At 40.1% G+C, this 26,967-nt stretch overlaps 3 protein-coding genes across 6 annotated transcripts; 2 read left to right on the forward strand and 1 right to left on the reverse strand.

Annotated features, from left to right (window-relative positions):
• The first annotated feature begins 1,514 nt into the window (after positions 1-1,514).
• LOC121055767 lies at positions 1,515-5,971 on the forward strand. 4 transcript variants are annotated; one of them, XR_005812779.1, is made up of 4 exons: positions 1,515-2,425; positions 3,175-3,483; positions 3,949-4,719; positions 5,509-5,971. XR_005812779.1 is itself a non-coding variant. In XM_040528926.1 (2 exons), the coding sequence occupies exon 1, from the start codon at positions 1,515-1,517 to the stop codon at positions 2,397-2,399; it is 885 nt and encodes a 294-aa protein (XP_040384860.1). In that variant the 3' UTR covers positions 2,400-2,425; positions 3,175-3,922. The 4 variants fall into 4 exon arrangements, 1 of the variants encoding a protein (XP_040384860.1); XR_005812780.1 differs by having other exon boundaries at positions 3,955-4,719; XR_005812781.1 differs by lacking the exon at positions 3,175-3,483.
• A 277-nt stretch (positions 5,972-6,248) lies between these two features.
• LOC102708194 (probable protein S-acyltransferase 6) lies at positions 6,249-8,791 on the reverse strand. The gene is made up of 4 exons (XM_040529020.1): positions 8,515-8,791; positions 7,942-8,124; positions 7,563-7,847; positions 6,249-7,441 (listed from the first exon to the last, which is right to left on the reverse strand). The coding sequence occupies exons 1-4, from the start codon at positions 8,653-8,655 to the stop codon at positions 6,677-6,679; spliced, it is 1,374 nt and encodes a 457-aa protein (XP_040384954.1). The 5' UTR covers positions 8,656-8,791; the 3' UTR covers positions 6,249-6,676.
• A 2,874-nt stretch (positions 8,792-11,665) lies between these two features.
• On the forward strand, positions 11,666-13,325 carry LOC102708479 (leucine-rich repeat extensin-like protein 3). Its single transcript, XM_040528946.1, has one exon. The coding sequence runs from the start codon at positions 11,851-11,853 to the stop codon at positions 12,940-12,942; it is 1,092 nt and encodes a 363-aa protein (XP_040384880.1). The 5' UTR covers positions 11,666-11,850; the 3' UTR covers positions 12,943-13,325.
• The last annotated feature ends 13,642 nt before the right edge of the window (positions 13,326-26,967 follow it).

Consider the following 26,967-nt stretch of genomic DNA (forward strand, 5'->3'; position numbering starts at 1 on the left):
GCGGTCCACGAAACGCCAAGAGAATTACACAATATTTTTTTAAAAAAGAATTTCGTAAGCACATGTAGATACTCCCCAATGGCTGCCTGCACTAGTAGGCGGAAGATGTGTGCAATAAATAATAGGGAAATTTGCAACCATGCCATTATAATATGACTGCATATATTTCGGCCAGGTAAAATACCCCTTATGTAAAAAATGTGCAATAAATAATATTTTAATCGATTGGAGTCACATTATTTTTCTCGTACATACTCACTTTGTTTCATATTCTAAATCTTTTAAGTTATGCATAGATTTACCTATTGACTAATGTATATTATTTGTATATATATTTTATATTCATTATTTATTAATATCTATATAATCTAAGCAATGCTCGAAAGTCTTACTTTGAGAAATGGAGATGGTTAAAATCACGGTCTGCTATACACTTTGATCGGATTATTTATAGAAGAAATCTAAATAGTATACAATTTTTCCTTTTTTTTCTTAATTTTCACATTTTTTCTGCCTCAATTTCAAATTTCGTGGACCAAACGTGCAAATGGGTCTTCGCAGGCCTACGTGCCACAGATAGCCCGTGCCGACACGGCCCGGCCCGCTACAGAGTTCCTGCCTAACGGGCCGCGCCCATCCTTCCCATGCCGGCCGGATGGCCCATGTAGCCATGACCGGGCCCACCTCCCTCCGCCGCGTTCGTCGGAATTTTTTAAATTTTGAATTTTATTAGATAATTTATAAATTTAATTTTGCATCTCAAAAAATTACAAAACTAATCTCCTGCCGTCCTCTAGGAGAACGGAAAGGTGACGTGGCAAACGACTGCTCGGTCGCGACGAACGGCCGGAAACGGCGACACGACAAATTTTACATTTAGATCCAAATCTCTCTTCTATTTAGGAGACCCAAGGTCAAATCCTCACAAGAGCATATTTTCATCCTATTTGGTCTCCTAGAAAGAAGAGTGGGACAATGACCACTAAGCTATAACCGCAGTTCGATCAAAAAATTCTCGTTTTAATAGAAAAACTCCCAGGTAGCACGTCAAATTTTGCTTTTAGGCTACCTAAATGCAAAATTTACGGTACCACCGTTTCGGACCGTTCGTTGCGACCGAGTGGCCGTTTGCCATCGTCACTTTTTCGCGCTCCTATAGGGCGGCAGGAAGTTAGTTTTGTGATTTTTTAAAATACAAAATTAAATTGGTAAATTATTTAATAAATAAAATTAAAAATTCCAAAAATTCACGTTCGTCGCCCCTCTCCCACCGTCACCGTCGACGAGAGGGGCTTTTAACTTTTTGCCACTCTTACGAATTTTTATAATAGATTTGCCACTGGACCTATCTGTCATAGACTCATGATGACCCATATATGTCATAGACTAACGGTAGCAAATCTGTTTTGGTCGCTCGTAAGAGTGAAAAAAAAAATTAAATTTCTCTCGACGAGAAGCCATTCTCCGCTCCTTCCCTCCTCGGAAACCGCGCTCCACTCCTCCTCTCCTCTCCAATGGCGGACTTCCTCCTCCTCGCCTGCCACCTCCTCCTCTCCCTCGCCCTCCTCGCCGCCTCCCTCTCCCACCTCCTCCTCGCCGCCGTCTCCCACTCCCCCCACCTCCACCTCCCCCTCCTCCGCTCCCTCCGCCACCCGCTCCTCCGCCTCCTCCCCGCCCTCCTCGCCCTCCCCTTCCCCTTCCTCCCCGTGGGCCCCACCGGCCTCCTCCTCCTCCCCCCTCTCCTCCTCCCTCTCCCGCTCCCCTTCCTCCCCCACCTCCTCCTCCCGCTCCGCCCGCTCCTCCTCTCCCTCCCGCTCCTCCTCCTCGCCCGCGCCGCCGCGCTCCTCGCGGGATCGTTCCCGCCCTCCGACCTCCAGGCCCACGCGCTCTCCGTCGCGGCGCTGCTCCTCCTCGCCGCCGCGGTGGCCTCGCTCGCCGCCGCGCTGGCCCCGCCGGGGACGGCCCACCACCTCCTCGCCGAGACGGCGCTCGCCTGCGCCGGCGCCGTGGGGGCGCTCTGGGCGGCCTACAGCGGCCTCGTCCTCTACGTCGACTCCTGCGTCCCCGCCGGGTGCCACCGCCTGATGGACGCCGCGGCGGCGCCCGCCACGCGCTGCGACGTCGAGGTGGCCAGGCTGCGGGCCGTGGCGCTCATGGACCTCGCGCTTTCCGTGCATTGCGTGCTCGTGGCGGCCGTCGCGGTGGGGGTGTACCTCGGGGTGGCGAGGTGGTGCGGGGTGGACGGCGGCGGGGGCGCCGGGGTGGGGATGGGGAGGAGACATAACGGCGTCGGTGGATCATACGATGCGCTGCCCACTGTTACGTCTGCCGGCGCAATTGCGGAGATGGAGCATTTGCCGATGAAGGCCGTCGTCGGCAAGAGCGTGGCGCAGGAATAAAGAATGCGATGTGCTTGATTAACTAGGTACATTTTGATCTCTCAAGTAATGTGATTTGTTCACATGCTGAATCTCTGATGCCTATGGGGCGTTTTGGGATGAAATGGTAGATGTCTTTACTAGGTGCTATCAGATCTAGCGAGCGCAGTGGTGATTGGCCAATGAAGCCAAATCTAGTGTAGGAAACTTGTTGTAACCCATCGAATGGTCTATTTTATCATGAAACGTTTACTGCTGTGAAGTATTTTCCTGTTTATTGACTCACTCCAAGCATGCAAAGACCAAAGAAATTCGTTTGCAGGTTTTGTGTAAAAGCCGTGCTCTGCTTCAAAGCTTCCAACGTTCTATCTGATGTTCTAATTTTCTTGGAAACCTTCATACTCATACACATGCGTATTCAATGCCTAAGATATTATGCTCAGCCACTCTTTGTCAGTAAGGCAGTAACCTTCATTATAGATTTCAAACTTTACCACGATGCATACTGTTAATAGTTTAAGTCAAATATAAGCTGCAATTTTCTTACTGTTTGATACTGATTGGCATTTGTTTTATGGCTTTTTCTTGATGTGCTGAAATGCAATATTTTTCTTTTGCGAACTTGTTGCAAATATATAAAATTTGCATGCCAGTTGTTATGTTCTGATGCTATGACTTTAGGTCTTCCATTTAATTCCCATAGGCATTTTTAATCTAATTTTGCTGCTGTCTTTGGGTGATTCGGACTTAATTATTTACATCCCGAAACAGTTATGTTCATCATTTGGAATTTCAGGTTTGAAACTATTTTCATCAAATGTGCACAATGTGCCACCGCTATCCAACTGATATATGGATCTAGGGTCCACGTCAGCCTAACAATGTGTGGCATATTGTTGATATGGATGAAATTCAATTGCTTGAACGGAGTATTTTTGACAAAAGGCAGAATAAGTCAAATGCTATGCCGGTGACTCATGATGATACTAGGTGTATGAACTCACAAGTGCTACAAAATAAGCCTGATGAAATTCTACTGATTAGAAGGACAGGAACTTAGAATGGCTCTGAAAGAAAGGATTATTTAGAATATCACACCATAACGGTAATGCAGCTAGATTCCTGTTTACCTATTTCCTAATTTGGTAGCATTGCCTTTGTAATATTCAATTAGAATTTAGAGGGAGAAGCAACTAAATGGAAACTAATATGTTACAGCTTTGACAAGAACCATATTGAGTTTGAATCAGTTGTATTTTGTATGGCTCACAAACTTCTTACTAATGCAAGCAAGTTTTCCTGCTAGCTCTATGCGTCTCTAGTTTAATTTTATTTGATGCCCTTCTCTAAACCTTATCAACAGGTTTCAGATTATGATGTACTCTGTGCGTATGTATGTGTTTAAAATGGCGAAGTATAGTCATCATATTCTTTTTTGTTCTAAACTTCCATCCTTTTAGTTACACGCAAGTGCTTTTACCTGGTTGAGAAATAAAGCTACTGTGTTGGTGGTGTGCCCCTTTCTTATTCTTTCCTATGTTATTATACCACTATAAATTTTCCTTTTCAGCTGCAGGGATCTGCTATACGCTTCTCAAAGATATGGCAGACAGCAAAAGAAACCCTCAAGAGATAATGACACTGACAAGTAACCACTAATCGTACTAATTGTGCTCCAAATCTTAGCATTTTAAGGATCTATCACTTAGTGCTACTTTGTATTGAATGAAGCCTTTGGCTTCTCTTGTGTCCAAAGGGTCACTTGTAACTGTAATGTGATGATAGATCGATATTTTGGTAAGATTATATTGTCAATTGTTGTACCAAAATATGGAGTTCTCCCTTGATTGAACACTGTTAGCGCATTTCTATGTGGTTAGATTTTTGCAGGCAAGATGGTCAAACTACGCTAGGTTTAATATAACAGTGTAACCGCACCAGTGCATGAACTGTATAATTTTCTTACTTTATAATGTCCTGTGTGGTGACTTGTAAGAACTGGGAACATCATCTTTTTTTTTTTTAGTGTTGCATCTCCCATAAGGTTAGCCGCAGTACTCCACTGTCCACTCAACATGTAAGAACTTGTGCTGACATGCAAATTGTCTTATATATGGTTGACCTATTTGTTATTTAAAACATGTAACAATTATACACATCGTTACAAATCTGTTAACTAGTGTGTAACATTCTTATAGGTGACATTTGTTTATTGGCATTACTGCTGATGTTTATAATTGCAGGTGGGAATCAATTGTAACCATGAGTTGGACCGATTGTTAGGCACAGTCACAAACCATTGCCCAAAAACTCATGAAGGAAAGATACAATTGTACTATATGTAAGTTTTTTTACAAATAATGGAGGCAAAGCTCACCTATACTCATGGCCTAATGTCTCCTGCTGCTTTCTAGGCAGTTGAGTCTATTGTTCATTAATTACCTTATCACTCCACACTAAAATTATCTTCCTTTATTTAGTGTTGGATTCTGCTGCTCCTTTTAGTTCGGTCTCATTTATTTTATGAATGTATAGTTGCTTTCTGGACACTATATATACTGCCACAACCTTAGATTCCAGTCATGAGCTTTGCAGATACATATTCATTTATGTGGTCTGCACATACATATTTCTGCATCAGTTAGTAGTTGCTACTTACTACAACTCAAAGTGATGTTAAGCGGCACGGCTTGCTTGGATCTCTCTCTCCCTTGAAGGCTATCTTGTGGAAGTTTCACCTACACCAGTGTCGACTCCTAAGAAAGCCTTCGGGGAGGAGAGAAGCCTAGCAAGCCATAGTGTCCAAATTTGCATCCATGCATGAGCTGGAAAGCAGCAAGTGATTTTGCATGGCCACTGGAGTTAAGCAACATGCATGCTTTGTTAATTGGGTGTTGGAATTTTAATTTTCAAATATGTAGATTAACTCGTTACTTCTGTTTGAGTAATATGGTAAGTTCAATCTACATATAGACGGATTAATTTCCTTGGAGTGCAGTTAAGCAATGCCTAGCTAAGACCAACATTCGTCGAATTATTTTGAGTATATTATAACACCCATAAAATCTACCAATTGTTAGACATGCATATTGAATGGATGCTATTAACTATCTCCCTTGTAATTGAGCAGGTAGAACTATCGTTACACAGGAGGGCCAACAGGTACCCAAGTTTTGCTGCTCATGGATCTGCATGGCATTGCACCAAGTAGCTCTGCTTTCTTCTGTTAGAAAGTTGATCATGATCAGTATCAATGGTAGGTGCATTACAGTACCATTGTGTCAGTTTGCTAATTAGTGCTAAGATTTCTAGCCAAAATGCATTAGAACTTAGTCATTCAGCCCAGCTTAATTTGTACATACATATGGGTGCTTGCTGAACTGCATGCCAGCAAGCATACTTCGAACTTATCATTGGATAAATAAACAAATTGTGCAGGCAACAACTCTATTAGTTATTTATTTTTAGTCCATAACCCAGCGAAGTGTTTTCTTGGTTCATGTTGTCTCTTGTTTTGGGCTTTTTGCTATGTGTATTCAAAGATGTGGAAATGTAAGTTGAAGTGGCACATCAGGATTATGTATCTATGTCAACTGAGGTCAATTTAAGTGTAAATTAAAATGTTCTTTGGAGCTGTCATATGCTTACTCCTACATCCGTTGAAAAATTTAAAGGATTTTGCCAATACCGTATAATTTGGGATGGAGATAGTACCTCTTTTTTTTTGAATTTCGTGAAGAATGTGATTTACCACATTTCTCCTAGTGAAACAGTTACTGTCTCCGTTTTATATTGTAAGATTTTTTAATCTTATCTAAATTTATCAATTGATAAATGTATATCGGAGGAGGGAGTATTTGTTTGCCAGGCAACACATTCCTTTTGCTGTCCTCATTTTCTTTCATACACAACACCAGGACCTCATAGGTTTTTTTAACAGGAATCAAACTCTTGTGTTCTAAAGAAGGCCTACCTACCAAAGATAATTTTTGGACAACTTATGACATTGTTTATACATATACACAGTCCTAAACAAAATTAAACCCATGCGTGTGCAGGTTTGTGTGTGTAGTACATCACCTTCACTAAATTAAGCTAACAAAAGTAGTGGTGGAATGCTATGAAAACCACTACTCCCATCAGCAAACATAAGGAAGCTGATCAACCAAAGCTACTTTCTTACCCAAACACACGAGTAGGAGGGGCAAAAAAAAAAAAAAAAGAAGCAAAATTTCGCTACATGAATTGATTAGCTTTTGCGTTGCATGGAGCTCCCAACAATGGCGGCCGCGGCGGCGTCACACCGGGTCGAACTCCCTCCCGCGAGGCCGGCCGGCGGCGGCGCCGTAGTGGCCGAACTCCGCCGGGACGTCGTCGGCCTTCCTGCTGATGCTCGTGCTCGTCCTCCCGCCGCCGTCGCCGAAGATGGAGTGCCGCGGCTGCTGCTCGCCGGCGCCGCCGTAGATGTCGCCGAAGTCGGAGGAGGAGGAGGAGACGTCGACGCTGGTGCGCTTGGCGGAGTAGCCGCCGCCGCCGCGGAGGTCGAAGCTGGCCTTGGCCATGTCGAAGCTGAGGCTCCCCCGGGTGTTGAAGCTGGCCTTGGACTCCGACGAGAGCGGGCCGATGGAGTAGGAGTAGTAGTACTGCCCCGACTGCGCGCCGGGGCCGGCCGCGGCGGCGTAGTAGTGCTCGACGGCGACCCTCGCCCGGAAGTCGTTCTTGCTCGCCGGGATCGGCGACAGGAAGATCTCGGCGACGTTCGCCGCCACGCCGCGGTTGTGCGGGTTCGCCTTGCGCTCGTACCGGTACCGGAAGTTCTCGTACGTGGTCTGGTTGGTGCAGACGAGGTAGGAGTGGAACGCGGTGAGGCCGCCGACGAACCACGCCGTGACGAAGGTGTAGGCGATGAGGAGCCCCGACACCGGCGACTCCACGACGGCGCGCCCCAGGCCGGACCCGTTCTTCCTCCCGATCAGCACCAGGTTCACCCAGCAGAAGCCGAACACGTACAGGCACAGGAACGTCGTCGACGAGATGAACATGAAGAAGAACCTGTAGTTCCTCTGCACGCACGCAAATGGAGAGATTCTCGTCGGAGAAGATGCGTATGCAATGCAAGCTCAGCGCGCTCCTCGCCGGAGACGGAGACGGAGACGGAGAGGGAGGTAGCTAGTAGCTGCGTACCTTGCCGATGCACTGGCCGACCCAGGGGCAGTGGTGGTCGAAGCGCTCGACGCAGTTGTTGCAGACGGAGCAGTGGGAGCAGCGCGGCGGGCGGTAGAGGAGGCAGGTGTGGCAGTACTTCACCTTCACCACCACGCCGTTCACGTACACGTCGCGCGTCGGCGGGAGCGACCCGCCGCCGCCGCCCGCCGCCGGGGAGCCGGTGTCGTCGGGCTCCGGCGGCCGCAGGTTCCGCGGGATGATCCCCGGGTCCCGCCCCGACGTCAGCAACAGCACGATCACGTCCTGCATGCGATTCGGTTCGTTCCATTGCTCGATACTTGCTCAAAGAGAAGTAGAAAAAAATGGTGGCGCGACGGCCGGGGGGACGGGGACTCACGAACACGCCGACGGCGATGGCGACCGCCGGGACGAGCTGGCCAAGCGGCTTCCCAATGAGGTCGGCGAGGCGGAAGGAGACGAAGGCGACGAAGAGAGCGAGCGGCGTCATGATGAGCGACACGGTGAGCACGATGGAGTTGGCGTCCGGGCCGAAGATGAGCCGCCCGCCGCACAGGAATCTCTTCACAGATCAAAACACAATGCTTGGTTTCGCATTTTGTTCTCCGAGCTATTGCATATCGTCTAAATAGTTTTAGAAAATTACATAAATTCAACAAGATACATTAATGTGTGATATGTCACTCCACAAATATACAGGTTCAAGTTTGGTTTTTATATATTGCAAAAGTAAAAAAACAAATATGACGAATATGTGTATACTACTTAGAGTTCATTATGTTGTAACTTTGTAGATGTTGAATTTGAATTTTTCATGTTTTAAGAATGACATATCACTTGTTGAACTTTTTTTTTCACAACTATTTGCACCCCATATAAAAATGAGAGGACATTCTCTTGAGAGATTAGCATCCACATGCAAAAATGACTGGGGAAGGTAAGGCAAACCTACGTTCCTGCCCCTCCAGACTTGATAGAGGCGGTGGGTGGTGACGGCGATGGCAGCGGCTGAAGTGGTGGAGGACGCGTCGGAGACGTTGCTCCGAGGGAGATGGTTCTTCTTGTTGAACGGCGGCCACCTCCCCTTCATCATCTCCGATATGATCCGCCGGTGATCACCGCCTCAGCCGCATGCATGCATGGGCATGGCCCCCTCCCGTGCCTCCTTGGAATTCGTGGGACGGGGCCAGGCCAGGGTTAGGGTGAGGTGGAACAAGGGGGAGGAAGGGGCGACAATGGAGGAACACTGTGCTATCCATAGAAGGCACTATTGCATAGTATTGTGGTTGTTGTTGAGGTTGGTACGTGCAAAGAAAGGATGAGGAGGCGATGTGTATATCTAAAAATAGACTACAAACAATCATTTCAAAGTAAGGGTGAAACTGACGATGATAGTTTAATTTTGAATTTTCATCTTTTTTTGATAACGGATTAAAACACTGCATCCAAACTGGACTTACACAACCAATAAAATTTCATCTCTAATTGCTTGTCTGTTAGATTGATGATATGCTTATACCAGCTTAGAGCAAAAACTATAAGCCTATTAACACAAATTCCAAGATGCCATGGAAGATTAAATGGTGAGGTAAAGTATAGAAGAGGGGAGAGAAAATAAGCCACCACTCATGCATGGGATAAACTCTACACAATCACCAAGAGAAAAAAATTTAAAAAATAGGTTGGCTGATCAATAATTGAAATCAGTGTGCTAGAGGTATTGTAGAGGTGATGTGTTGTATGTCTGACCTCTTAATTAATAAATTACTTATATGGATAAAATTAAAGGTGATATCCATCTATATTATAAAACTTGCTGTAAGAACCACCACCATCCTAAGTTTGTAGGCAACGCGAAATTAAACCATGTCACATGTGGATTATCCATGGCCCCTTCCTCGTCCTCTTCTACGAGCCGATGCTCGATTGAGAGTAGTGATGACATTTTGTCCAGGCATTAAATCTTGTTAGCCTTGACTAAATTCATCTTTCTAGTTTTATCGAAATTTATCAATTAATGAATGTATATAATTTATATATATGTCTAGATTTATTATCATACATATGAATCTAAGCAAGACTAGAAAGTCTTACACTATGAAACATGGAGAGTACAATAGAGAGGTAGATGTCACCCCTAATTTTATTCATGTAATCAATTTATTAATTAACAGATGACATATATGACACATCACTTCTACCCTACCTCTACCATATTAATTTTAACCATTGATTAGTCAATCTACCTTTTCTATTTCTCTTTTTCTTTTTTGAGATAGTGTATAGGTTACGTCTTACATGAGGTGTGACTCGTTTCCTCTCTCCTCCATTCACCATTTAATCCTACATGTTATCTTGGGGTTTATGTTAATCCGGACATTACACATGCAATGAAGATTCATGTCCATCTCACCATTTAATTCTATGTTTGGACGTAACAAGTCAAGACCGTCATATAAGCAGAAACTAACCTCGAAAACCGCCTAGGTGCGCCGGTTTTGATAGTTGTGGTAGTTGTTATATCCAACATTATGGTTTTAAGGGCATGAATCAGATTAGAGTCATAGTTGACAGAGTTAAAGTATATATATTTTTTGATTCAATACCATAATTTTAGTGTGTGGATTTATATGGCCCCACTTCCAGGCTTTCCATTCATTGGCAACCCAAGGTCATTATACTCTCTCTAGGGTGTCTCTGGGCTGGTCCAGAGCCAAATTTATATGTACCGCTACCATGATCATTTGAGTGACTTAAAAAAAAGACCAAACAACATATTTGCAGACGAAAGGTAATATGTTAATAAAACTTTTATATATGTATTCTTAGTAATCTAAAGAGCCATAATCTAAAAGCCAAGGCTAAAAATAAACTACAATAAAAAATCTTAAAATCTACTCTAAATTTAGGTTAAAAATTTAAAAATTTTGGAAACAATAGAAAGAAGCGAAAAGATAGGGCTGTCATATTTCTTACTGTCATGATTCTATAAGTATTGTGTTTATGTCCAAGTTGGAGTTGGATCGAGCGTAGACTATAACATAAGATGTTTTTTACCATCCTTAAACAACATCTCAAGATACTAAAAATTTATACTAAAATTTTTGGTACCTCAATATCTTTTTAAAGATTGAAAATAGTAAAAAACTTATAATATAAACAGTCACACTAGGCCTGTTCGATATAAATACGAAGGTTTGGCTTACCACTGTAGCATCACGCAGTTATGTATGAATAGCGGCAGATTCAGCTCCCGGACAGATTCTGTGGCCATTCGGGGTTCATAGTTAAACCATCGTTATTGTTAAAAACATTTAGTTGATCATAAAAAATACTGTTAGTCACTCATAAATGACGGTGTTATTGGCTATGCCAATGAAGATTTTTGCTGTGTTTCCGTGCTAGATTGGGTTCCATTCCAACTCCACCGATTTGTTAGCAAGATATCTTTCTGTTTTTATTGGCCAATGTCTCTTGTACATACCAGCGTAAGCGTATGTATGGTGGCCTCTCACAGTCACAAAAGAATACTATATCTGTTTTATAATGATAATGTAAGATGCTTAATTTTTTTGTTAAAACATTTCACCATTCATCTTATTTAAAAATTTAGTATAAATATAAAAAATAATAAGTCGTGCTTAAACTTCTTTCGATAATAAAGTAAGTCACAAGAAAAATGAATGATATTTTCATAATTTTTGAATAAGACAAATGGTTAAACATTGCAAGAAAAAAATCAAACATTTTATATTATGAAATAGAAGAAGTACCGAACATCAAATTAGTGTGGAATTAGTCAAAAGGGGAAAGAGACAAGTTGGTGCAATGACCAAAGGAAGAAGAAAGTTAGACGAACTAAATGCATTATTAGCCAATTTTCTTGTTTTGTGGGGGGCCACGATGCTACTGGAGAAACTTGATTTTTCTGAGAAAGACTGCACATTTTTAGTGTTTCTTTTAATATCACACACACACAATCACACACAGTTGTCTGTATATTGTATCCAGAACTGAAATTAAAAAAATATTGAGAAATAGTTAAAATCAGGCAGCCAAGAACACTGTAACAGAATATACTATGTTCTCCAAGGGCACAAGCATCCACATAATCTCATCACCAATTAATTGCACACCTAAGTTCCAAAGAATCCAAGAACATATTAATCGTTAAGACAGCCAGATCCATCAGCATAGCCAAAGGCCACAGATTGATAGAGCAGCAAGCTCCAAGTCCAATTCTTTCCAGGAAAGATTTTTTCTTTTCTTTTCTTGGAGAAAGCCGGCCATGTCGTCCGCCGGCGCCGGCGGCCGGCGCGTCACCGTGAGGTCCATCTCCTGCAGGGGCGTCAAGGCCTTTGTGCCGTTCCAGAAGCCGCCGCTCTACGTGGCCGTGTCCCTCGCCGGCCGCCGGGAGAAGACGAACGCCGACCCCGACGGCGGGGAGAACCCGGACTGGGACGGCGCCGTCTTCGCCTTCGACCTCGTCGACGGCGGCGGCGCGGGGGAGGGGGGCGGTATGCTGCTGTTCGAGGTGAAGGCGCAGGTGCCCCTCCTCGGGAACAAGGTCGTCGGGAGGGTGTCCGTGCCGCGGGACGACCTCGCCGGCGGCGACGGCATGGCGCCGCGGCATGTGAGCTACCAGGTGTGCGCCGCCGACGGCAAGGCGAACGGCAAGCTCAGCTTCACCTACGCCATCACCGGCGGCGCCGCGTACCAGCAGCCGAAGCCGCAGCTGCACCAGGCTACGAACGGCGCTCGACCGGAGCAAGATCCACCCTCTTGCTGCGCTGCTCTTCCTCCGCCGCCGTCGGGTGCGCCGTACCCAGCTCCGGCGACGGCGAGCTATCTGCCGCCGCCATCGCTGTCAGCTCCGCTGTACCCGCCGCCGCCGAGCAGCTACCCTCCTCCACCACCACACTTCCCGCCGCAAAGTTTCCCACCAAACAGCAGCTACCCACCGCCGCCGCCGACGGCGACGCCACCAACACTATACCCGCCGCTGCCGCCGTCCTGCACAGCCTGCCCACCGGCCCCTCCTCCGTCGCAGTACATCAGCAGCTACCCGCCACCAAGCAACTACTACCCACCGCCGCCGCCACCGCCACCGCCGGCCGGTTACCCTCCACCGACGAGCACCTACCCACCGCCGCCGGAGCCAGGCTCGCATGAGTACCCACCACGGCCAAGATCGGCGGCATGCTCTGATTGCTCCGCGGACCGTGCGCCGCTCCCCTACATGTCGCCGCCGCTGCACGACGCGGCCGTCACCTACCCGCCGCTCTCCGCCGCGCCGTGCTACCCGCCGCCGGCGACGTGGCAGCCCGGAGATGCGCCGTACAGCAGCTACTACCCTCAACCTGGGACTCGCTACCTGTAGCTTCGTAGAGGATGAATTCTGCAAAACAAAAAAAATGATTCGGAGCTAGCTTAATTAGCCTGAATTGCACCAAAAAAAATCACAAAATCAAATTGGATCCTGCGAATCCATTGTGAATGCTTTGATCTGCAGGACGCCAAGATTGACATTGCGATCTGATCAGCATGCTGTGATTTTGTATGTTAAGATGTAAATCTCTTCTGCAAGGGGAAAAAATGATCTCTTTTGATGCTCCCTGTGGGCGAGAACGCCTCAAATTGTATCCACTGATAACCAAAAAATTTGACATGAATCAGCAAAGACAAATAACATGTCAATATGTACTCTGTTACTACTATTTTTTTTTGTCGAGGGAATGATCATTTGTTGCGATGCGACATGTACAGAACTTTTTTTTCTCCAACGAAAAGTACGTCGTATTGGAGGAATTAGCCATATGTTATATGCTGAAAGTTATACTTCCTCTGTTCTTAAAAATGATATCACGAAATGAAGAAGTTGTGTGAAATTTTGATGTGAGCTCATCTGCTCATGTGAATTTAAACTTATAGGAGGTATACAGTGTCATGTCAAACCCTGCAATCGCTGCACATAGTGTCATCTTTTCGCTTTTTCGAGAAAAAAAAAATCAAATGACATATTAGTAAATAGAAAATAATTTATGAATAAAATATTTATATACGTGTTTATAGTGATCTAAAAACTAATGCTAAAAAATAAAGTACGATGAAAATAAGGTTAAAAATTTAAATTTTGACTTATAATCATAAACAAAAGTCAAAAGATGGGGCGGATATGTTAAATGTGGGGGCGAAGCAAATGTAAGTCTTTCGAGTACTCATTTTATTAATTACCAATCAATTTAACCCAAAAGCTTGAAAATAAGAAAAAGCTACTTAATTACATGCACCAACCAACCAAAAATTTTATGTTGTTGAGAAAATGAGGACAACTCACTTGTATTTCAAAATTCCACCTCATGTGAAGCCATCTCAAGACTTAAGCGTGAAATAGAAGTAGGGTTGTATCCTTTTACTTAATTGCACGCCAGCCATAATTCAAACTTGATATCTCTAATAGCATACTGAATGGTATGCATGACCTAGTTCAACAAAACCATAAACTGATAAAAGAAGTACAGTTTACTTGTACTCAGCATATTAAAATGGAATCCTAACCACTCATAACTAGGCTGTTCTTGGTTGAGCTAATCACCATTCATGTGAGCTTTATTAACAACACCAAGCTGTTGGTGCCCAATTTATCCATAAGTACTTCCTAATAATATTAGGGCTACGGTGGCTGGGTTTCTATGTGCGATAACATACATGAAAACCATGTGGCTGGGTTTCTATGTGCGATAACATACATGAAAACCATGTTGGAAGTGGTGGCTACCAAATCCAATCGTGCAGGAGCTAACGAAGACGGCTAATAGTATAGCCTGTTGTTGGCTTTAAAAGTGAACACATCGTATTATAGCCAAAAGCCAAAAACTAATAAATACAATAATGAATTGCATATACATCTCTACATACTTTCCATAGCTAGCTTTGAATTTTCTAACTTCACTTAAGTGCTGCCATTGGCTGAGAGCAGCTGCTAAGATGCATGTATGAGAAAAAGGTTGAGATGCAATGTTGGGAGCAGCGTATAGCCGGGCTATAAATTAGTCGCACGTTGTCTTCTCTCTTCTCTTCTCTTCTCTCCCCTCTGGATAGGAATAAGATGATGTAGGATAGTTTTATACCTCGTTAAGTCAGCTTATTTTACTTGTTCTCGTAGGGCATTTTTACTCTAATTCTATTGGATGACGTCAGCAAGCGAAGACACTTGGGGCCAAGAGCTGCCGGATCTGGACCTAATTGATTTGGCTGAAGGTACGGGTAATGTGACAATTGAGCCATTCAAAGGTGGATAGAACGTGAATTAAGGGGTGCAGGAGTTCAGATCATGGTTTCCGTTACCGTGGTAACCGGCCTTACCGTGGAGGCACGGTACGATATGTACTGCGGTCTTAAGTTTAAACTTAAGGAGAATTTAAAATTTTTGAGAAAATATAATGGAAAAAATATATGTTGTATATGTTGATATTCTATAGTTTTGTCAAAGAAATTCATGAAAAAGTGTATTTTCGGCGTAAATAAAAATCATAACAGAAAATTTTGGAGGAAAAATTAAAAAATAGCCTATTGCAAATAATATTTCGAAGAAGATGGTTAATAGTATTTTGTTGTTAAGTAATTATTAATTTGCACTAGATACACATTCTCCATGATGTTGAAATACAAATTACAACGATGGATATAGGGAAAATATGTATGGAGGAAAATTATTTGTGCATGTTAGTACATTTGTTCGTAACAATGGGTAGTAGGCATATTTGTGACGCAACAATTAAAATAAATTTGTTATTACTCGTTATTGATGTAAATTATTTGGTGAAGGGTGATATAACGGTGTATGTTTGTATGTTGCAATGTCAAGGAATTTAGAAAAGGTCATGTCAAAATTTTCTTGTTTTTCCTATAACATGTCCTAAATGCCACAAATATAGTCACAAAATATTTTTCTTATTTTTTTGTATTTTTTCAGATTTTTTAATGTTTTTTTTTCATTTGACATCTCACAAATTTCTTGTTTTCAAATCTTCTTCTCCACGAGGTTTCCTCGCGGTAATCGCGGTTTTCGCAACCAAAACTGCGCGGTTTTGCACGGTTTCCGCCGTTCTCATACACTGTTTCAACAAGTACTAGCCACGGTTACCGTGCGAAACCGCGCGGTAACTGCGCAAAACCGTACGGTAACCTTGAATATCACACAGTTTTGAATTCAAATTTTTATTTTCAAATTCATCGTGGTTTTTACGGCATCTGTGGTTACCGTGCTGTAATCGCGCAAAACCATGCGGTAACCGTGAATATCACATAGTTTTGAATTCAAATTTTTATTTTTAAATTCATTGTGGTTTTTACGCCATCCATGGTTACCGTGCGGTAACCGCGCTAACGGTTACCAGGTAGGGACGGTAGAAACGGGAAGTGGAACCCTGGTTCAGATTGCATATCAGGATAGACTCGTAGGTAGTAGAAATTCGAAAGTTAGTTTTATAGTTTTTATTTTTATTTTGTTATTTCCGAGTTATGTGACCTGAAAATTCCTTCAACCTTTACCTATGCTTGTGGATATAGATGCTAGGTTTCTATACATTTTCCCATTTTTTCGATTAAAAGAAGTGCTTTTAATTAGGGGTGGACAGAAAGCTCGTGGCTCGTTAGCTCGCTTGACTCGTGACAAACTCGGCTCGGCTCGACTCGGCTCGTTTCATTTTTCTAACGAGCCGAGCTAGCATTTTAGCTCGTTAGAGATAACGAGTCAGCTCGAGCTGGCTCGTGAGCTGCTCGCGAGCCTAACGAGCAAGACCAAAGACACGCGATTCACCGGCGTTCATTGATTACACCCTAGAATACATGTGTTTAGTATTTCATAGGTCCACCATGTGATTTGTTGATTCAAACTTTAATATTTAAATATAATTTCATATGATTTACATGTTTGAAATGAAAATTTGCTTGAATAACCTATTAAAAAATTGTTTAGATTAACTTTTCACGTATAGCTCATGAGCCTAACGAGTCAGCTCAAGCTTTATAACGAGCCGAGCCGAGCTAAATTTTTAGCTCATACGATAACGAGCCGAGCCGAGCCAACTCGTTATCCTAACGAGCTGGACCAAGCCGAGCCCTACTTCTACGTATGAAGGTTCCCGTCGACATTTCTTCTTCGTTAATCGTCAGAGGTCCTGCTACACGGTAAAAAAAAAAAGGAAACTGAACTATTTTTTGCCCTAGTTTTATTATCTCGGCTGAAATTGTACACACCTGCAGAGGCATGCACCTGCCTTTGTGCAAAGCAAAAGTATTTATGTCTAATCGTAGAAACATCGAAGCCTTGCGATGTTTCATGCAATAAACCTTGTACATCTATCTTCTTGTTGGTCAGAATCTTGCCGGATAATATGCAACTTGTGAAATTTTCTTCCAAATTATGACCTTTTTGAGAGGAAGATGCATTGCGAGATATCAAGAGTTGTCTGCCAACTCGTGTTGCCAATAATCTGCAGGTTGCAGTCCCTGCACTTCTAACTTATGAGCAGTTGGGCGAAAAATAGATTTTTTTTCATATTTGTAAACGGTAATTATTGGAGTAATATCGTTTACCGACAAGATGGTAGTAGATAGTAAAACCATTTTCAATACATCCCGTTTATCGTTTTCATCGAGTCATTTTCGTTTTCTCGTAATTTTTGGAAACGATAGAGGGTAGGTCGGGAATTTCTGCGACCGCTTTCACCCCTAGTTGAAGAGATGATGAGCGCTTTGTCACGACAACTGGGCTCCTTACTGGGCCGAGGTGGAGATGTGGCCCAGCCCAAAATGATCTGACCCGGTCTTGGTGAGGGTAGGCCCATTCTGGCCCAGTAACCATCGGCTCCTTTTATTGCCTCTTGAGGCCCATGATTAGGTGACCGTGCGTGTGTTTGCCAACTATACTGAGGGCTTGTTCACTTTGTTATCAAAATTAACTTTTTAATAAAACTAGCAAACTACCCATGCTTTCCAACGGTACATCAAATGTTTTATAGATGTTTTTGAGAGGGGTAAACTTATATTCTGAAGATGACATAAGATATTAATAACATGTATAAAAATTAATTTTTAACACTAAAAGATATAAAGTAGTTGTTAAAAAAACAAGATAGGTGGTGGGGTGACACATTCACTGCCAGCACCATTGCCTTCTTTTTAAAGTACTATAGATAATTGATATGACCAAATTTTGGCACACTTTGGTGATATAAATTTTGGTAGCATTGAATGTGTTCAGTCTGGGGCATTTCCAAATATTGTCTCCCCATCTTTTCGTTTATGCTTATACTTATAAGTTAAAATTTAGATTTTCAATCTTAAATTTTGATTTAATTTTGGGTTTTCCACCATAGTTAATTTTCTAGTCTTTACTTTTAGATAGCTTAGTGCAGTTATACAAAAGTTTTATTCATAAATTATTTTTTATTTACGAATATGCCATCACCCCCTCTGATCCTAGTAGTAGCAGCAGCATTTATCTGAAGTAGATCAATTAAGTTTAGAACCGTAATTGTGTTGTTAATTAATGAGTTGGTCTCGGTCAACGATGGCACAGGCGCATGCTGCAGCTATAGCAAACACTAGTAAGTAGGTCGCTGGAGCTGATCATGTAGAGTTGCATTGCATTGCATTTGCACCCAATGTGGGGAGCAGCAGGTGCACCCACGCTTAACATAAAGTAAGGGGTAGTTTAGTTTGCAAAAAAAATTTATAAAAATATCATATCAAAACTTTAAACACATATTTGAAATATTAAACTTAGTCTAATTACAAAACAAATTTCAGATTCCGCTTGAAAACCGCGAGACGAATTTTTTGAGTCTAATTAATCCATCATTAGCACATGTTGGTTACTGTAGCACTTATGGCTAATCATGTCTTAATTAGACTCAAAAGATTCGTCTCACTGTTTCCTCCATAACTGTGTAATTAGTTTTAATGTTTATATATATTTAATACTTTATTTAGATATCTAAAATTTCGATGTGATGTTTTTACGAAAAATTTTTGAAAACTAAACGGGGCCAGAAGCACTAGTGTATTCGGTGGCGGAGGCATCTCCCGGTCAGGTCGGACGACTGTCTGTGCTTGTCACCGGCGTTCTCATGGTATAGATGTCACCAGTTGAGATCCGGTGCAGTCAGTCCTACGACTGCCAACTGCATGGATGATCAACATCCCACATGTATCGCTACAGTAATTTTGGTAAGATACCGTATTTTTCCTACGGTGTTTTGAACGGTGCATGTATATATTTTATTCGTCCGATCTCCATCAAGACTGATGGCACCAAGTATATAAGTTGCAGTTATAATATTGACCGCAGCTAATCCGAATCCGTCACCAGTTGAAAATTATATCTCGCTCGTCCACGCACTTAGTCGCTCGGACTATATACGACGTCAGTGGCTCCGATACTGATCATGTATTTTCGTGATCATGTTTTTAATCCGACAAGCGATAGTTTGTGCAAAATTCTTCTATATATAAGTTTCTGATTCAACATTTATAGAACAATACTTTTACCTTTTTATACCTCAAATAAGTATTAGAAAACAGATAAATCATTTAATCATGTATCATCCATACGCGAATGCATATCTACGGTACATGGTCCATGTGTAGATGGTCCATGTGTAGTATATGATCTATCCATAAGAAGTATCCATATGCAGACGGAGGTAATAAACTTATTTTTTTATATAGATTTTTGAATTAAATTTTTTTAAGAATTAAATAAGGTCACAAAAGAACTCACGGCCCATTAACACTCCCACGTATACGTATATAGTATATACCGATCTTGCGATTGATCGATCTCCCGTGAAATAATCCACCAAGCAAGATCAAGATAACACTCGCCGCACGTGTAGCACGCGCGCCGGGTACTCCTCCGTCCATAAGACCAAAGGTTTGTTCAGGAACCCGGTAATTCTACTAGATTATTTTTCATCAAAAATTAAGTTTAATCCTACTGGCTACAAATAAATTAACTACTGCCTCCATCTATATTAAGCTCATTTTTCAGATTTTAGATATAATGTTTTGAAATATTTTTGTGATTAATATTTTTATTGTTACTAGATGGCAAAATATGAATAGTATTTTATACGCTAATTTTTTTAAAGTTTTTTTTATAAATTTTTGGAATAAGACGAATGGTCAAAATGTTGAACACAGAAATCGAAAAATAAAGTTATTCTGGGACTAAGGTAGTATTATAAAATTTAAAAATCAAATTTGAAACCTAAAATCATAAGATACTTGTTATTTTAGAGTACTACTTATTATATCAATCACCTATCATTTTAATTTTTTCCTACTATATTCCTAACTACCCACTCATTCCTAACCGTACCATATTTAATAAGGGGTTATTATAGTTTTTTCTTCTTAAAACTTATTATATGCTAAACAATCTGGGAATACAAGACTTAGTGGGATGGAGGAAGTAAGAAATTCCACCCTAGGATTGAAGTAGAGAGAAAAACACCACGGAGTGTTACCATCCAAAAACTACAGGCAAAAAAACATAAATATAGACATGTATATTTGGCAAATTTATTGGTAAATCTGTACTTCTGCAACACTGAGGCTTACAGTTTTACTGAAGTGCAGTTTTATGAAATTTACTTAATATCAGCCGATTTTATTGGAGAGAGCTCCTAAACAGTCACACAGAGTACTCTGTCCGCTCTAAAATGTAAGTCATAACTACTATTTTGTCGTTTAATATAAATCATGAAGGCAAGTATATATTAACTGGTACATCTCTTTCCTCCAAATTTGATTTATTTTAAAATTCTTCTCATCTTCGAAACAACCAACCACATTGCATACATGTATACATATATACAGCAAGACAATCGTTTTCTTATTCTTTGTATCGGCAGTAGTTACGTCTTGTACATGTGGGATGGAGGGGGTATTATTTACCCTTTGGTCATGGAGAATAGTCCAACAAGTCATTGTTACCGGCATTGTTGTCTAGAGATATCAGGGCATCCAGAAAAAGACTGCATGCATGCAAAGCTGCTGCTGATTGCAAGCGACTCGTAGTCCTGCATAACTCCATACCAGTGGTCAATCTGAGGATAAATAACCAATAATCATTCAGTTCGTCAGGAATAATCCCAGCATTATTATTATCCCATCCATAGTTCTGACTGAACCCATTATACCATTGCAACTAACCTGGAGACTTTTAATTAGAAAAGAGATAGAGAGATCTAGAGAGAGACAGAGGGAGTTGCAAGCTTTGAAACGGAGTCCAAAGCACATGCCATGGACCAAGGAGGAAGAAGAAGACCAAAAGTTGGAATAACAGAACGGGATGAATCTACTGCTTACTTTCAGCCGTATCTATCTTTTTCGTTTCTGATTATATTTATTGACAAAATTTAAATTTTTAATCTTAAATTTATAATAGATATTGGAACTTTTATCGTGATTTATTTTTTTAACTTAGCTTTTATATCAATACGAACATGTATATAAAAAATTTATTTATAATATATTGTTTGATTTTTTCCATGAAAACTCAAACAGTCACACCTATGTACTCTTCTAGCAGCCGATACAACCTTCCAGAGTGGCACAGATGCATTATGACCTCTCGTTCGATATATCAGTGTATCACTGGTGTCATGATCTTAATTCTTTTCAGCACATTTACTAAATTATTGTCACGGCTATAAACATCTAAAAATAGGCACGTCTTTTTTCCTAAACAGCCTTCTTCTATTCTTCTCTTCTTAGGCTGAGTTGGAGACAAGGGCAGTAAATGGTATAGAGAGAAAACATCTCTCATTTTCCCTTAGCACGTTTTTTTTTCAAAACAATCTGTTTTTTTAAAAAATATAATCTATAGAAATGCTGCTTTAAAATCCTATCGATCCATTAATTAATTTTCAAGTACAAAATAATTGATATTTAATTTATCATACGCTAATGACCCACCTTATTTTACATGTCCTTAATTTATCCTCTTCTCTCTTCTTTTAAACTCACCCTCATCCTTCGGATGTCCTTGTTACTTCTTTTTCTTTTTATTTTTCTTGACACATTGACCTATAAAAATAGGTTTGATCTTCGTCATATTTAAGTCATGTGCAAATATATAAAATTGATATCTAAATTCTCTGTAGAAAATGATGATTACATATCTTAAATATTTTTTAAATTAGTGGCATCAAATATAAAAAACTAGAATGAGTACTTGCTAAGTTTATTTCTTAAGATATTTTATTTATCACTATAATTAACTACTCCATTCCTCCTCACATCTTAAAGTATAGCTATAATTTTAGTTCAAATAAAACAAAATGAGAGTTATCTCTACCACTTAAAATATCCTTGTCTTTCTCCCCTCCTCTCACGGCAACCATCGACTCCCTAATAAGCTTGAAATAAGCTATTGTTTGAAATTCTCTATAGACATAATATAGGGCTATCCTTAATTATCTGGACCATTATTGCATATTAATACTATTTTAAAATTTTCAAGAAAATATAAAAAAATTAGTCACACATAAAGTACTATTCACGATTTATCATCTAACAAAAATAAAAATATTAATCGTAAATTTTTTAAATAAGACAAACAGTCGGACGCTATAGATAAAAAAAATGAAAGATTAATTTATTTTTGGACGGGAGTAGAGAGCAGGTAATGCACGAGTGAATAATAATCTGTTTCAAACATCCCCGTACGACTGAGATGTCAGTGCCGTCCGACGTAGCATGGGCGGCCGGAATAGTATGCAATATGCAACATTTTCATGGCCATGGAATGGAATGGAATCGAGTCGAGTCATTGACTGCATGCTGCGTGCGTTAATAAACTGCCGTCCTTTGACCACGCTGTTCCCTGAGCTGCTTGTAATTGAGGCCTCGTTTAGTATCTAAAATTTTTTTCTAAAAATATCACATCGAATTTTTGGACATCTAAATAAAGCATTAAACATAGATGAACCAAAAAACTAATTATATAGTTATAGAAGAAATCTTGAGACAAATCTTTTAAGCCTAATTAGCCCATGATTAGCCATAAGTGCTACAGTAACCAACATATGGTAATGACGGATTAATTAGGCTCAAAAGATTCGTCTCGCGGTTTCTAGGCTAGCCGTGAAATTTTTTTTTCATTCATATCCGAAAACCTTTTCTGACATCTGATCAAACATTTGACGTGACACTTCTTTAAAAAAAAAATTTCAATCAAGACACCACCTGACTCCAACGATTGGTTTGGCTGATCACTAGTACCCTAGCTTCGCTGCCACTTTCTGTGTGCTTGTATCACTAGATCACTGTGGCCGGCGATCTGTGCTTACTCTTTGTGTGTGTGTGTTTCTCGTTGCATTTCGTGTTGCTTCTCGAATTAATCTGACTGTGATTTGCCAAAAAAAAATGGTATCAGGGTTGTGTGGTAGCTTTGTGTGGCTAAGCAAAGCGCCGGGATCAAAGAGGAAGAGCGAAAAGGAGAGGACTGCAGCTGTCGTCCGGCGTAGCACGATTATTCTGGTTTTTTCGTGATTTTTGATGGTTTATTGCCATGATAATCATGGTTTATGTGGCCGGCATTCCGTCAGTTTCAGCGACACAGGCTTGTCTTCCATTATCTCTTTCAATTCATGGGAATATTTTGTACGCATATGTAGTATATTCACTCATATTATTTTCTGTCCCTCAGCCAATAATACAATTTCATCTTTTCGCTTTCGCTTATATTTATAACCCAAAATTTAAAATTCAACATTAACCTTAGACTAGATTTTGAAGTTTTTCATTATAGTTTATTTTTTAATCTTACATTTTAGATCGCTAAGAACACGTATATAAAAATTTATTTATAAAGTACTTTTTATTTGTAAATATGACAGTTATCATTTCCCTACATAAGCTAAACAATCACCCCATAGTTAATGATATGGTTTTCTCCTCTTTCTAAAAAAACAAGGAGGTGAATCAGGGAACAAGATCTTCTAATGTTAAGTCAGATGACACTGTCATCTGACTTAACGTGAATCGGCCACCTGCGCATCACCAATTCCTCGAAATTGGAACATTGTTAGAGTTGGCAATGGGTGGGGCGGCGGTGGAGAGTGCTGGAACGCCCCTAGCCTCGGCCCTGAAATGGATCCCCGGCCTCGAAACGGAGTTCGGGAGGGACTCTGGGTCCCCGCCCCCGAACGGTGCACCGAATTCCCCAAAACCAAGTGATATGTCAATACAATTAGCACAAGATTATATACAATAATACTTAAAAATATGACCACAATTCTAAAATTATAAATAAAAGCAACTAGAACATCAATAAATATCTAAGAAAAGGACACAAGGTTCTTTTTTTTTAAAAAAAAACTTTGTTATTATTTCAGGGCCCCGTGGGGATCCCTGCGAGTAAAAATATCCTTTGGCCTAGCCCCAACTCCTCGCAAGACAAAATTTGCTTCCGGCCCCAGCCCTGTTGGGTCAGGTCCCCGCCAGGGCCCACCCCTGGCAGGGATTTTGCTATCCCTAAAGAGAAATATTTAATGATTTGTCAGTTTTATATGTGGCACTTAATCTATTTATATATGACACGTGGATCCTAAACCCACATGTCGGACCATCGCCTATTCTCTCCCTCAAACCAAATGTACAGTAGAATAGTAAAAGTCACGAACAGACACTGAAACTCCCAGCCGTAATCATCTTAATTTGTACGCTAATAATAAATGAAAGCTTCATGTAATAAGAGTGAAAGCTTGGAAAGCGAGAACTTCTAATTAATTCTAAAATTGAGCTTTTAAGCTCCAAAATGATTCACTCTAAACAATATGCCGATGTGATTTTTTAAATTCCGTACATTTTGCCACTAATTGAATGGTCTGCAACTCAACTATTTTTGGCTATATACGGCTACGTGGTAATCTTGTAGATTATTCCACAATGACGGTTTCTATTTGTTGTTTCTTTGTACCTTATTAGGCGATTAGTTCGATGCTTAGACTACCGGAACACGACGGGCATGCGCATCTCGATTTTTTTTATTTTTTAAACTTTTTAATAAATGATTTTATTACTAAACCTTGGAACCTTGGAACCTTTTAGCCACGACAATATTGATGGCGTGGCAAGACAACGCTACGTGACAAGCCTGCCACGTTAAAAACTCTACGTGACAATATTGTTTTGCCATGTCAATGTTGGTGACATGGTCAAAAAGTTTATACGGTGAAAATTATTTATTAAAAAGATTTAAAAATTAAAAAAATTGCGCATCTCTAGCTAGTAGTATATATGTCTTACTATTAACCTAGAAGCGCTTGTATATTTCATCCCAATATTTTTTTCGAATACTACCTTCCAACCTATAACTGAATATTACCCCTCCATATTTTTTTACATAACATCATTTATTTTTAATATACGTTTGACCGCTCATTTTATTCAAAATTTATATCTAATATGTAAAATTATAAGGCATACTTAAAATTTCCATCATAATAACTTATATTAGAACAAAATAATTATATTTTTTAATAAGACGAATGGTTCAAAATAGATTTAAAAGTCAATTGTGTCATATTTAAAAATATAGAAAGAATATTTGAATAGGCAAACAAACGAGAAGGTTCTCTCTATAAAATGAGCTACTCCATCCCTAATAAAGTATACTCCTTGAGACCCCTTCCATCTCGTAATATCATAGATTTTGTCCTCTCTAATTTGTAAAATAAATTGTTGTACTGATTATCTTATCAATCAATCCTATTTAAAATTATTCCTATATCCTCCCTTCCGGCCCGACTACCCTCCCACCCATTTATTATAGATATAATTGTATTTTCTCTTCAACTTAATTTCTGAAATAAAAATGACATAGTCATCTTAAGCAACAAATGGGGGGGTGTATTTTCACATAGATTAACTAGACAGATAAGAAAATTATATTGTCATTTTTAATTCTCCTAAATGGTAGGAGGTGGGTGGGACCGTGGGGATCATGCATATTTTAGATATTTAAGGTCGTTCTCGGATGCAAGATTTTAGATCATCGAAACATATTTGAGTGGAAGAATGAAACAAGTGCTTTTAATATAAAATTCCGCTTCACGGTTTTATAGCTAACATATCACTTAAATGTGGTATCTAAGTGACCAATAAGAGTTGATTAAATATGAAGAAATAAATCGAATAACTTTCATTGGAGTTTTCAATCCAGTTGCATGGGCTTATAAAACTCAAATCATTTCTCTCGTCATAAATTATATACCCATCACTTTTTTTACTTATGTTGCATGTCATTTAATAAGATAAAAACGTATATGAAACCCTCACTGAAAGTAGTCTAATCATCAGAAATAACCAACCCCCCCTAGCTTTAGTTGTATTTAGAATGAATTTAAAACATCGGAAGTAATTATATTTTAGAACGAATCTTTTTTCATTTTCATTTTACAGCCTCAAACATACACGATGTACCTCATGAAAATTGTAAAGACACAAAAAATAGTCTATGCGTGCTCTCTCGATTCTAAATAAAAGCACTCCTACCTCCATCCTCTAAAAAACTTTATTTTTGATTTCTGTACCCAATGTTTGAATATCTGTCTCATTTGAAATTTTTATATAAAAAACTTTAAAAAATTAGTTACACATAAAGTATTAGTTATGTTTTATCATCTAATGACAATAAAAATATTAATAAAAAAATTTTAATAAGATGTTGTGTCAAACATTATATCAAAAACTAAAAAATAAATTTATTTTAGGACTGAGGAAGTACTTACCGTTTCAAGGAAGGCTATAAGAGAATGACGTAGGACCAAAATACACATTATTAATATAAAATTAGTATTGTTGGATAGTATGCAGGGGGTATTAAACAGATAATTTTTTTTACTTTGTAGACTGAGCATAGTTAAGTATATAGAAGTTGGTTTATATCACAATAATGTGGTAATCTACGAGTTGTTTTATTTTGGTGCGAGTGAGTATAATATGGCCCTGTTTATATCCATCAAAATAGCAAAAGTTTTACTATTTTGAAGCATTTTTTGATAAAATAGATATAAACACTAGGATAAGAAAATAACAACTTTGCATTTAACATTTGGAAGTCTAGAGTAGCAAATTTTACCAAAAGTGTATATAGACACGGATCACCTCTCACTTTTGCCTAAAAAATAGCAACTTTTTATATAACTTGAAACACCAATTTAAAAAATACAATACCAAAACTTTTGCTATTTGATATTTCAAATGCCTCTAAAGAGGGTCTAGATAAAGCTGAAGACCAACTAGCTAGCCAGCTAGTGGCGCTTGTTATCTGTGCAAAGAATTCTCTGTCTAGGGCCTATCCCCTATCTTATCCCAATAGGTCATC

The sequence above is a fragment of the Oryza brachyantha genome, chromosome 11 (assembly GCF_000231095.2).
Source record: "Oryza brachyantha chromosome 11, ObraRS2, whole genome shotgun sequence".
Classification (NCBI taxonomy): Eukaryota; Viridiplantae; Streptophyta; class Magnoliopsida; order Poales; family Poaceae; genus Oryza; species Oryza brachyantha.